Genomic DNA, 12,718 nt, shown 5'->3' with positions numbered 1-12,718 from the left:
GTGGCTTGCGGAGTATGGATGTAGATGTAGATGTAGATGTTGCTGAGGTAGGAGATGAACCAGTTGTGAGTTACTCCCGACAGTGCTGCACTGAGCTCTGTGTGGACAGAGTGGCGGTGGTACTCACGTGGATGAGGCCGCCCATGGAGCCGAACGCCCTCCTGGAGCGCACCGACTGGCCGGAGGTGGACTTGGGGAGGCCGCCAGCCGGCGCGTCGGGGGCGGCGTCGCCCGGGTGCTGCGCGCCGCCCCCGGCGTCCACGGCGACGCTGACGCTCTTGCGGTGCGCGCGCTGCTCGTCCTTGGCCGCCTCGTTCAGCCGCCGGTAGTGGTCGAGCGCGTCGCGCACCGGCTGCACCAGCAGCGGCTGCAACACCACCAACACCACCATCTCAGGCTCCTCCCAACCTACCTAAATGTCTCCCACACTTCTGTCTTCATCTTCGTACCTTCCATTTTGTGTTCCATACTTTGTGTTTCATGTATGTGTTCTGTGCTCCATGTTCTGTGTTCTACACTACTGGCCATTAAAATTGCTACACCAAGAAGAAATGCAGGTGACAAACGGGTATTCATTGGACAACTATATTGTACTAGAACTGACATGTGATTACATTTTCACGCAATTTGGGTGCATAGATCCTGAGAAATCAGTACCCAGAACCACCACCTCTGGCCGTTATAACGGCCTCGATACGCCTGGGCATTGAGTCAAACAGAGCTTGGATGGCGTGTACAGGTACAGCTGCCCGTGCAGCTTCAACACGATACCACAGTTCATCAAGAGTAGTGACTGGCGTATTGTGACGAGCCAGTTGCTCGGCCACCATTGACCAGACGTTTTCAGTTGGTGAGAGATCTGGAGAATGTGCTGGCCAGGGCAACAATCGAAAGTTTCTGTATCCTCAAAGGCCCATAGAGGACCTCCAACATGCATTATTCTGCTGAAATGTAGGGTTTCGCAGGGATCGAATGAAGGGTAGAGCCACGGGTCGTAACACATCTGAAATGTAACGTCCACTGTTCAAAGAGCCGTCAATGCGAACAAGAGGTGACCGAGACGTGTAACCAATGGCACCCCATACCATCACGCCGGGTGACACGCCATTATGGCGATGACGAATACACGCTTCCAATGGGTGTTCACCGCGATGGCGCCAAACACGGATGTGACCATCGTGATGCTGTAAACAGAACCTGGATTCATCCGAAAACATGACGTTTTGCCATTCGTGCACCCAGGTTCGCCGTCAACTACACCATCGCAGGCGCTCCTGTCTGTGCTGCAGCGTCAAGGTAACTGCAGCCATGCTCTCTGAGCTGATAGTCCGTGCTGCAGCAAACGTGGTCAAATTGTTGGTGCAGATGGTTGTTTTGCATACGTCCCCATCTGTTGACTCAAGGATCGAGACGTGGCTGCATGATCCGTTACAGCCGCGCGGATAAGATGCCTGTAATCTCGACTGCTAGTGATACGAGGCCGTTGGTATCCAGCACGGCGTTCCGTATTACCCTCCTGAACTCACCGATTCCATATTCTGCTAACAGTCATTGGATCTCGACCAACGCGAGCAGCAATGTCGCGATACGATAAACCGCAATCGCGATAGGCTACAACCCGACCTTTATCAAAGTCGGAAACGTGATGGTACGCATTTCTCCTCCTTACACGAGTCATCACAACAACTTTTCACCAGGCAACGCCGGTCAACAGCTGTTTGTGTATGAGAAATCGGTTGGAAGCATTCCTCATGTCAGCACGTTGTAGGTGTCGCCACCGGCGCCAACTTTGTGTGAATGCTCTGAAAAGCTAATCATTTCCATATCACAGCACCTTCTTCCTGTCGGTTAAATTTCGCGTCTGTAGCACTTCATCTTCGTGTTGTAGCAATTTTAATGGCCAGTAGTGTATGTTCTCTGTACTGTACTTTGTGTTCTGTGTTCAGTATACCAAATTGTGTGTTTTCATTGCCTTCCATGTTCTGGTTCCACATACTGTGTTAGATGTTGTTAGTTCCATGTTGTATTCTCCTGTTTCGACTTCCATGTTCTGTGATTATGTTCTTAGTTCCATACTGTGCATGTTATGTTTTGTGTTCCATGTTCTGTGTTAAATGTTCTTAGTTCCATTTTCTGTGTTCCATGTCTAATGTTCCATGTTCTGTAGTCGATGTACTGCATTCCATGTTTTATGTTAAATATCCTTAGTTGCATGTCCTTAGTTCCATGTTCTTTGTTTCATGTTCTATGTTTCATTTTCTGTGTTCTTGTTCTTAGTTCTTTATTCTGTGTTTCATGTCCCATGTTCCATGTTGGGTGTTCTACATTCTATTTAAGTGACCTTAGTTCCATGTTCTGTGTTCAGTGCTGTGCATTCCATGTTCTGGATGGCACTATTTCCTGTGTTCAATGTTATTAGTTCCCTGTTCTGTGTTCCTCCTCATATGTAGTGTCTTCTGTGTTTCATATTATGTGGTCCATATCCTTGTTCAGCTTTCCCCTTTGCATGTTCTGTGTTCCATATTTTGTGTTCATGTCTGTGATTTGTGTCCCACTTTCCATGTTTTGCATTCCCTGTTCTGTGTCCCATGTTTGACGTCTGCATATTACTTCTGAAGTCTACATTATTTTATTTTCCTTGTATGGTGTTCTGTTCCCCCTGTTACATTTCGTTTGTTCCATTTTCTACATTGCATATTTTATATTTCAAATCTGAGTCCTGTGTTTCATTTTCCATGTTCCATGTTCTGTATTCCATATTATGTTTCTTATGTTTCACTTTTGTGTTCCATTTGCCACATTTACGTCCCCTGTTCTGTGTTTAATTCACTTTCCATGTCCCATTTTCTGTGTTCTGGGTTCTATATTTTGTGTTTCATGAGTTATTTCTGCGTATCATTTTCCATGTTCTTTTTCTGTGTTAAAAATGTTGTGTTTAATGTCTCAGTTATGTGTTCCAGTTTCAAATATTTGTGTTTCCTGTTCTGTGTTGCATGCCTGCATTCTATATTTCGCCTTCTGTGCTCCGTTTTTTTGTGTCCTGTGTTTCATGTCTATGTTCCATTTTCCATATTTTGTGTTCCCTACTGTCTGTTTCACATCTGCATTCTATCTTTCACTTTCCATGTTGTAGGTTCGATGTTCCACTTTTGCGTTTCACGTCTGTGTTCTGTGTTCCATTTTCCATGTATGTAGCCCCTGTTCTGAGTTTCGTGTGTGCATCCTGTGTTAGACTTCCTGTGTTCCACGTTTTGTGTTATGTGTTCCACATTTTGTATTTAACATCTAAGTTCTGTGTTTCATTTTCCATCTTTCGCAGTCCTTGTTCTGTTTTTGTGTATGTATTCTGCACTTAGAATCCATGTTGTGTGTCCCATGTTCAAATTTTCTTGTTGTAAATGTGTGTTTTGTGTTCTATTAATAATTATTTGCGTTCTCTCTTCTGTATTTCATGACTGCATTCTGCACATCTGAATTCTGTTTCACTTTCCATTTTCCATGTTCTGCATCGTGTGTTCTGTGTTATTCTATTGTTACCAAAAATCAAATATAAAACTTACTGCAACAGAGAGAATGATTATAAAATAACTTGTGTACAAAACTTTAAATTAGAAATTAACTACATTATTAATGCAAACTGGTTAATTTCAAATAAAAATGTAGGTTCAACTAGAGCCACTCAATGGGCCATTATTATTCTCCTTGGATTTCAGGCACTTAAGTGTGGTTCGCACAGTAGCCATGCAGACGTGGATTTACGTATCTAAACAGAGTGTAACAGCTATGGAACTGATCTCGCAGAGAAGGATTGGCACTTAATCCACCAGTGTTAACAGTGAACTAGAAACTAAACCCAGGCAGTGTTGCGTGCTATCAGGAAATAGTAAGTGCATCCCTCCTGGCAAATTTTTCTATTTCACTGTTTGCTCACACATATCTTGGTGACCGTGACGTGATGTATCACACCTTGCATTGATGCAATAGTTTCTTTGCCCAGTATGTCATGGGTCAATCAAAATCTTATAAACGGGATTTGCACGCTTTCAGAAACGGTACTCCCGTTTTTTTTCATAATGTGCTGAACTTTCCGGAAATTTGGCTTTCAGCCTAAATTAGCTAATAATCGAGTTCGCTGTGTTTCATGCGTGCTGGTTTCAGAATTTCAAAGAGCTTATTCCAGTCAACGTTGTCAAAAAGTTTCTCTGAATCTGCAAAAGCTATAAACGTATGTTATCCTTCTTCAACCTCTCCTACAGGACAAGCTGTAGAGTCAGTATGGCCTCACGCATTCCTCCATTTCTCCGGAACCAAAAATGAACTTCGCTGAGGTCGCCTTCTTCCCGTTTTTCTAATCTTCTGTAAATAACTAGGAAGCAGGTCTTATTAATCTGATACGTTTTTTGATGACACTGCCATAAATCAAATGAATCGCTGATTGCAGAAACACACTTGTCCACTTTTTGGTTAAACTGAGTTAAGAGCTGATTTCCATGTTACGGCGCTCCCTCTATCGAATGAATGCAGAAACAACATTTGTCCATCATTCTTAATGGGACAAACAAGATCCCGACGTTCTGAGTGAGAGAAGAAAGAACACTTGTCCAGAACTAGTGCTATTTCTGCAGCCAACGTTGGCTAGCCTGTTGTGTAATATCATCTCTGTGTTCGCACGGTTTTTCCTTGTGAAGCTCAGCAATGTTTAACAGAGAAGATATGGATGTACATGATGGTAGTGAAAGTAGAAAGAGGAAAAAAAGCTGTAAAGAATGTTGATTATCAGCGTGAAATCATAAAAAGGTCGCGAATTAAAGGTTTATAGTACAAAAACTACAGTGGAAAGTTAGTTTCAAAGAACAGCATTGGTGTGTACTGCAAGTAAGTAATGTTCTAACACGGGAGGTTATACGTCAGTAAAATTGTAAACTAATCATTTATTGCGTGACTGAAATATCTATGTAACTTTGTAGATGTCGTAGAAACTGCTTTGGAAGAATTCCTGAAGAGGAAAGAAATGAAGTATTTTCACTTTTCTACAACATGCCATCAAAGGACGCACAAGATTCTTATCTCCAAGGGCTGATTACTGTAGGTAATATTTCCAGAAGACGAAGAAGAGTACCGGAAGGAGGAAACTGCAACAATTTTCAGTTATTTTATTAATTCCAGTACTGGACGATCAGAGGTATGCAAGAAAGCTTTCTTTAGTATCCATGGTGTCACAAACCAAAGGGTAAGGAGAGTAAGCAATCTGCTTGCTTGTAGAAAGTCGCCTAGTGACCAGAGGGGTAAAAATGCATCGGGAAATCAAATAGGTGATACAGAAATAAGTTTGATAATTGATCACATAAATTCCTATCCCTAAAAAATTACTCACTATGGCACAAGAGAACAGCGTTATTTAAATAGCCAAGTTAATGTCAAAATCATGCATGAGCAGTTCACATTACGACATCCCCAAGCAAGTAATATTAAGTACGAATTTTATTTAAAAATGTTCAAAGAACGTTTTTCACTTACATTTGGTCGACCACAAGTTGACGCATGTGGTACTTGTGAAGTGCTTCAAAATAAATTACGAAACAAAACAGTGAATGAAAGGCTAAGAGGGTTGCCGCTGCAGAAATGATGGTTCATAAACGCAGGGCTGCAAAGTTTTCTGCTCGTATTCGTGAAGTACAAGTATTGTGTCGAAAAGACGAGGATGCTGCAGATAACGCCACAGATTTTATGCAAAATCTGTCCCTTCCTACCATTCCAGTTCAGGAAGTTTACTACCTTCAGCAACTCAATGTTAATGTATTCAATATCCACAACCTGAAGACAGGATATACAACATTCTACATTTATCACGAAGGTGTAGCAAAGAAGGGTCCCGATGAAGTCTGCACATTTCTACTGGATTACATACTAAACGAGTTGCCATCAAACATAAAATACCTGTATATATTTTCAGATGCCTGCCCAGGGCAGAATAAGAATTATACTATGGTCAGATTCCTAATGACATTTGCAGCATCTCAGCGTTTACTCAGAATTTATCATTATTTCCAGGTCAGAGGCCATTCATTCTTACCCTGTGACAGGGACTTTGCAATGATTAAGAGGAAAATTCGAACTGTCGATAGGATTTATAGCATCATGTAGTTTGTAGAACTTACAGTTGCTGCAAGTACCTTTAAAAAATACCAGGTCAAAGTTGTTTCGACAGAGTTTGTACAGGCTTTCAAACAATGGTGGCCTAAACTTCACAAACGCAATGGCTTGTCTTTGGAAACAGTGAACAGCAAAGTGCTCACAATGGCTGAGAAACAATCCTTCACCGTTTCAGAATTCATGGAATTTGAATACAACAGTGAGTGCAGTGGGAACGTCGTTGCAAAACCATACATTGGAAGCCTGGTGACGCACATTTTTCGTTTACTTCTTGATTTAAAAACAACAGTAACTCTACTGACGGCTGCAGCATACGAAAAATGTGTACCATTAAGTGAGAAGAAAACAGCTGACCTCAAGAAATTGGAGCCGTATATCCCTGAAGAGCACCTACCCTTATACAGAGCTCTGTACAACTGGCCTTCAGCAGACAGCAGAGGGCCTGACAGTGAATAATAGGCATGGTTCAAAAAAATGGCTCTGAGCACTATGGGACTTAACATCTATGGTCATCAGTCCCCTAGAACTTAGAACTACTTCAACCTAACTAACCTAAGGACATCACACAACACCCAGCCATCACGAGGCAGAGAAAATCCCTGACCCCGCCGGGAATCGAACCCGGGAGCCCGGGCGTGGGAAGCGAGAACGCTACCGCACGACCACGAGATGCGGTCTAATAGGCATGGGTACAAGCAATATTTCACTAAGCTTGCTATTTACCTGATTGTAATTTGTAGTTAAAAGTAGTTCTACATCTACATCTACATTTATACTCCGCAAGCCACCCAACGGTGTGTGGCGGAGGGCACTTTACGTGCCACTGTTATTATCTCCCTTTCCTGTTCCAGTCGCGTATGGTTCGCGGGAAGAACGACTGTCTGAAAGCCTCTGTGCGCGCTCTAATCTCTCTAATTTTACATTCGTGATCTCCTCGGGAGGTATAAGTAGGGGGAAGCAATATATTCGATACCTCATCCAGAAACGCACCCTCTCGAAACCTGGCGAGCAAGCTACACCGCGATGCAGAGCGCCTCTCTTGCAGGGTCTGCCACTTGAGTTTGTTAAACATCTCCGTAACGCTATCACGGTTACCAAATAACCCTGTGACGAAACGCGCCGCTCTTCTTTGGATCTTCTCTATCTCCTCCGTCAACCCGATCTGGTACGGATCCCACACTGATGAGCAATACTCAAGTATAGGTCGAACGAGTGTTTTGTAAGCCACCTCCTTTGTTGATGGACTACATTTTCTAAGGACTCTCCCAATGAATCTCAACCTGGTACCCGCCTTACCAACAATTAATTTTATATGATCATTCCACTTCAAATCGTTCCGCACGCACGTTGTTCAGTATCTGTTATGTACACATGAAATAAGAATTTTGGTAATGAGAAATAATATAGCTGATCTTCAGAAAATGTTATGTAGCCTAATAATAACAATTTTTGTATTGAACATAATAAATTTACAAATAAACTGCTGAATAACACAGACTTACATTTCTGGCAACCAACTGATTTCAGAAACAGCACATGTCCACGAACTTTGCGTATTTAAATCATTATATAATCTAATCATTAGATCAATGAAAATAGTGACTGGACATCACCAGAAATTCTGCCGTTCAAAGAAAATAGAATACTTAACCCCACAAACTTATTTTTCCGTTTTTCTCAAAATCAACATGCATGGACTAATACTGTATCTGCAATCAGTGATTCAAATGCATCTCAGCCATTTCACGCTACCTGTAGCTAGCCACGTTCCTACCAACGTGTCCACGCCTGTGTATGTATAGCAACTCCCTACTATGACCGTAGCGCCCTCTCAAGAAGTTTACGACCCCCCAGTTCCTATGTGATTACTGATCACTGTTGTACGCCCAATGTGCCATGTCAGTTTGTAAACGTTATTTTAAACGCCCTGTACATACACTCCTGGAAATGGAAAAAAGAACACATTGACACCGGTGTGTCAGACCCACCATACTTGCTCCGGACACTGCGAGAGAGCTGTACAAGCAATGATCACACGCACGGCACAGCGGACACACCAGGAACCGCGGTGTTGGCCGTCGAATGGCGCTAGCTGCGCAGCATTTGTGGACCGCCGCCGTCAGTGTCAGCCAGTTTGCCGTGGCATACGGAGCTCCATCGCAGTCTTTAACACTGGTAGCATGCCGCGACAGCGTGGACGTGAACTGTATGTGCAGTTGACGGACTTTGAGCGAGGGCGTATAGTGGGCATGCGGGAGGCCGGGTGGACGTACCGCCGAATTGCTCAACACGTGGGGCGTGAGGTCTCCACAGTACATCGATGTTGTCGCCAGTGGTCGGCGGAAGGTGCACGTGCCCGTCGACCTGGGACCGGACCGCAGCGACGCACGGATGCACGCCAAGACCGTAGGATCCTACGCAGTGCCGTAGGGGACCGCACCGCCACTTCCCAGCAAATTAGGGACACTGTTGCTCCTGGGGTATCGGCGAGGACCATTCGCAACCGTCTCCATGAAGCTGGGCTACGGTCCCGCACACCGTTAGGCCGTCTTCCGCTCACGCCCCAACATCGTGCAGCCCGCCTCCAGTGGTGTCGCGACGGGCGTGAATGGAGGGACGAATGGAGACGTGTCGTCTTCAGCGATGAGAGTCGCTTCTGCCTTGGTGCCAATGATGGTCGTATGCGTGTTTGGCGCCGTGCAGGTGAGCGCCACAATCAGGACTGCATACGACCGAGGCACACAGGGCCAACACCCGGCATCATGGTGTGGGGAGCGATCTCCTACACTGGCCGTACACCACTGGTGATCGTCGAGGGGACACTGAATAGTGCACGGTACATCCAAACCGCCATCGAACCCATCGTTCTACCATTCCTAGACCGGCAAGGGAACTTGCTGTTCCAACAGGACAATGCACGTCCGCATGTATCCCGTGCCACCAAACGTGCTCTAGAAGGTGTAAGTCAACTACCCTGGCCAGCAAGATCTCCGGATCTGTCCCCCATTGAGCATGTTTGGGACTGGATGAAGCGTCGTCTCACGCGGTCTGCACGTCCAGCACGAACGCTGGTCCAACTGAGGCGCCAGGTGGAAATGGCATGGCAAGCCGTTCCACAGGACTACATCCAGCATCTCTACGATCGTCTCCATGGGAGAATAGCAGCCTGCATTGCTGCGAAAGGTGGATATACACTGTACTAGTGCCGACATTGTGCATGCTCTGTTGCCTGTGTCTATGTGCCTGTGGTTCTGTCAGTGTGATCATGTGATGTATCTGACCCAGGAATGTGTCAATAAAGTTTCCCCTTCCTGGGACAATGAATTCACGGTGTTCTTATTTCAATTTCCAGGAGTGTATTATAAAAATGTATGTACATACACCGTGTGCGTGTACCTATGTTCAACATCTCGTCCTCAATCACTGGACTGATTTCAACCACACCTGGTAGACCTATCCCTTACTGTAAGGCATATATTGCTGTCAGTGTAGGAACCACCTGTCTATCACAGTTCAGCAGATATGACGTCATATAACAATCAGATGCGTGAAAAAGTGCCACATCATTCATGACGTTCAAATTTATTACTTCTGTGCTGCTAACTAGACATAATTTCAGAACATACGTCGTCATAAAGACTGGGATTTATGAGAAACTGGCGCACTGTGCACAACATTAAATCTATTACTTCCTTGTATTAACTGTACTCACAACACATTTAGCAGACAGTATCCGCATATGCCGCTGAATGTATCTGCAGAAATATATCACTGTATGACACGTAGTTCGTCGTAAACACTGAGATGCATGAAAAAGATGCAGCATCAGGCTTGGAGTTTTGATAAATTTGTTCTTTACTACTAAAACACTCGTACAGTTGATCCAACTTAAGGAATCCACGACACCTGGCAGCGCTTTTGACGGCTTTCAACTGTGATGTGCAAACGGCCTTATGCGAAAACGATAGCCGTCTATAGAGCTAGGAACAAGCGTTGCCATAGAGATGTATACAAAATCGCGCTGTGTTGTTGCAGACATGCAAATCAGCTCAAAAATGTTCAAATGTGTGTGAAATCTGATGGGACTTAACTGCTAAGGTCATCAGTCCCTAAGCTGACACACTACTTAACCTAAATTATCCTAAGGACAAACACACACACCCATGCCCGAGGGAGGACTCGAACGTCCGCCGGGACCAGCTGGCAAATCAGCTGTACACCTACTTATACATTTGTAAATTATGCATATTCCTTTGTACAACTGTTTCGTTATTCCAAAGGTATCTTCATGAATACACAGAAATGACTTCTTTCTCGATATTACACTGCAAAAACAGTTCGATTTTTTCCCGTTTCTAACAGAAAATTGGCAAAATGAATAACTCGGGAATGTTGGGTTTGTGAGCCAGTATACAGGATGTGGCAAGTAAAAGCGGTTTGGATGACTGGACACGATTTTGAAAGTATTTGTGACAGCAATAATGAAGGAGCAAAAGATCTACAGTTACTTCCAACATGATGGAACAATTGCCCATACAGCCGGCCGAACCTTGGAGCACATTTACACAGTCTTCAAGCCTGACAGAGTTGTTAGCAAAGGTCAGTCTGTCGCAGCCCTCGCTGGCCACCCAGGTCACCTGACTTCGCGAGGGGTGCTCTCAAGTGCAAGCTGTACATCAACAATCGTCACAGCTTTCAAGATCTGCAGCAAAACGTTTCGGATGAGACTGCAGCAATTCCAGCAGTCCAGCTTCGATCTGCCTTCAGAAACTTGCTGACTGCGGTCCAAAAGTGCCAACTTTAGGACATCGTATAGGAAAAGATCTGAGGATGGTCATTACCGACTGAAACCGGTCATCGTCAAAAGAATTGATATTGTGATCAAAAACTGGAATAAAAAAACATTAGATGAATGGTAGTCGTATTCAAAACCTTCTATAGCAAGGTTAGTACCATATTTTCTTTCTTCTGCTGTCTTTCTTTGTACACTGTGTAATGGTACTTGAATTACGTAACCATTACGGCAGCTCACATGAACCTCTCGTTACCAGCTACACTCCTGGAAATGGAAAAAAGAACACATTGACACCGGTGTGTCACACCCACCATACTTGCTCCGGACACTGCGAGAGGGCTGTACAAGCAATGATCACACGCACGGCACAGCTGACACACCAGGAACCGCGGTGTTGGCCGTCGAATGGCGCTAGCTGCGCAGCATTTGTGCACCGCCGCCGTCAGTGTCAGCCAGTTTGCCGTGGCATACGGAGCTCCATCGCAGTCTTTAACACTGGTAGCATGCCGCGACAGCGTGGACGTGAACCGTATGTGCAGTTGACGGACTTTGAGCGAGGGCGTATAGTGGGCATGCGCGAGGCCGGGTGGACGTACCGCCGAATTGCTCAACACGTGGGGCGTGAGGTCTCCACAGTACATCGATGTTCTCGCCAGTGGTCGGCGGAAGGTGCACGTGCCCGTCGACCTGGGACCGGACCGCAGCGACGCACGGATGCACGCCAAGACCGTAGGATCCTACGCAGTGCCGTAGGGGACCGCACCGCCACTTCCCAGCAAATTGGGGACACTGTTGCTCCTGGGGTATCGGCGAGGACCATTCGCAACCGTCTCCATGAAGCTGGGCTACGGTCCCGCACACCGTTAGGCCGTCTTCCGCTCACGCCCCAACATCGTGCAGCCCGCCTCCAGTGGTGTCGCGACAGGCGTGAATCGAGGGACGAATGGAGACGTGTCGTCTGCAGCGATGAGAGTCGCTTCTGCCTTGGTGCCAATGATGGTCGTATGCGTGTTTGGCGCCGTGCACGTGAGCGCCACAATCAGGACTGCATACGACCGAGGCACACAGGGCCAACACCCGGCATCATGGTGTGGGGAGCGATCTCCTACACTGGCCTTACACCACTGGTGATCGTCGAGGGGACACTGAATAGTGCACAGTACATCCAAACCGTCATCGAACCCATCGTTCTACCATTCCTAGACCGGCAAGGGAACTTGCTGTTCCGACAGGACAATGCACGTCCGCATGTATCCCGTGCCACCCAACGTGCTCTAGAAGGTGTAAGTCGACTACCCTGGCCAGCAAGATCTCCGGATCTGTCCCCCATTGAGCATGTTTGGGACTGGATGAAGCGTCGTCTCACGCGGTCTGCACGTCCAGCACGAACGCTGGTCCAACTGAGGCGCCAGGTGGAAATGGCATGGCAAGCCGTTCCACAGGACTACATCCAGCATCTCTACGATCGTCTCCATGGGAGAATAGCAGCCTGCATTGCTGCGAAAGGTGGATATACACTGTACTAGTGCCGACATTGTGCATGCTCTGTTGCCTGTGTCTATGTGCCTGTGGTTCTGTCAGTGTGATCATGTGATGTATCTGACCCCAGGAATGTGTCAATAAAGTTTCCCCTTCCTGGGACAATGAATTCACGGTGTTCTTATTTCAATTTCCAGGAGTGTATATTCTACTGCGTTTCTGTAAAGTAGTTAACATATTTCTGAGACAACATTCAGATTTGATGTCGTTGATGTAGAGGTACTTTGATAC

At 45.7% G+C, this 12,718-nt stretch overlaps 1 protein-coding gene across 1 annotated transcript in view; it reads right to left on the bottom strand.

The window, feature by feature from the left end:
- LOC126108184 (high affinity cGMP-specific 3',5'-cyclic phosphodiesterase 9A) overlaps positions 1-12,718 on the bottom strand; it is a 279,735-nt gene that overhangs the window by 45,056 nt on the left and 221,961 nt on the right. Inside the window, exon 11 of the mRNA XM_049913424.1 lies at positions 128-367. Coding sequence (XP_049769381.1) covers positions 128-367 — 240 coding nt within the window. The remainder of the gene's footprint in view (positions 1-127; positions 368-12,718) is intronic.

The sequence above is a fragment of the Schistocerca cancellata genome, chromosome 11, assembly GCF_023864275.1.
Source record: "Schistocerca cancellata isolate TAMUIC-IGC-003103 chromosome 11, iqSchCanc2.1, whole genome shotgun sequence".
In the NCBI taxonomy this organism is placed as follows: domain Eukaryota; kingdom Metazoa; phylum Arthropoda; class Insecta; order Orthoptera; family Acrididae; genus Schistocerca; species Schistocerca cancellata.
The sequence above is the reverse complement of the archived record's forward strand: the minus strand, read 5'-3'. Positions and strand labels throughout refer to the sequence as shown.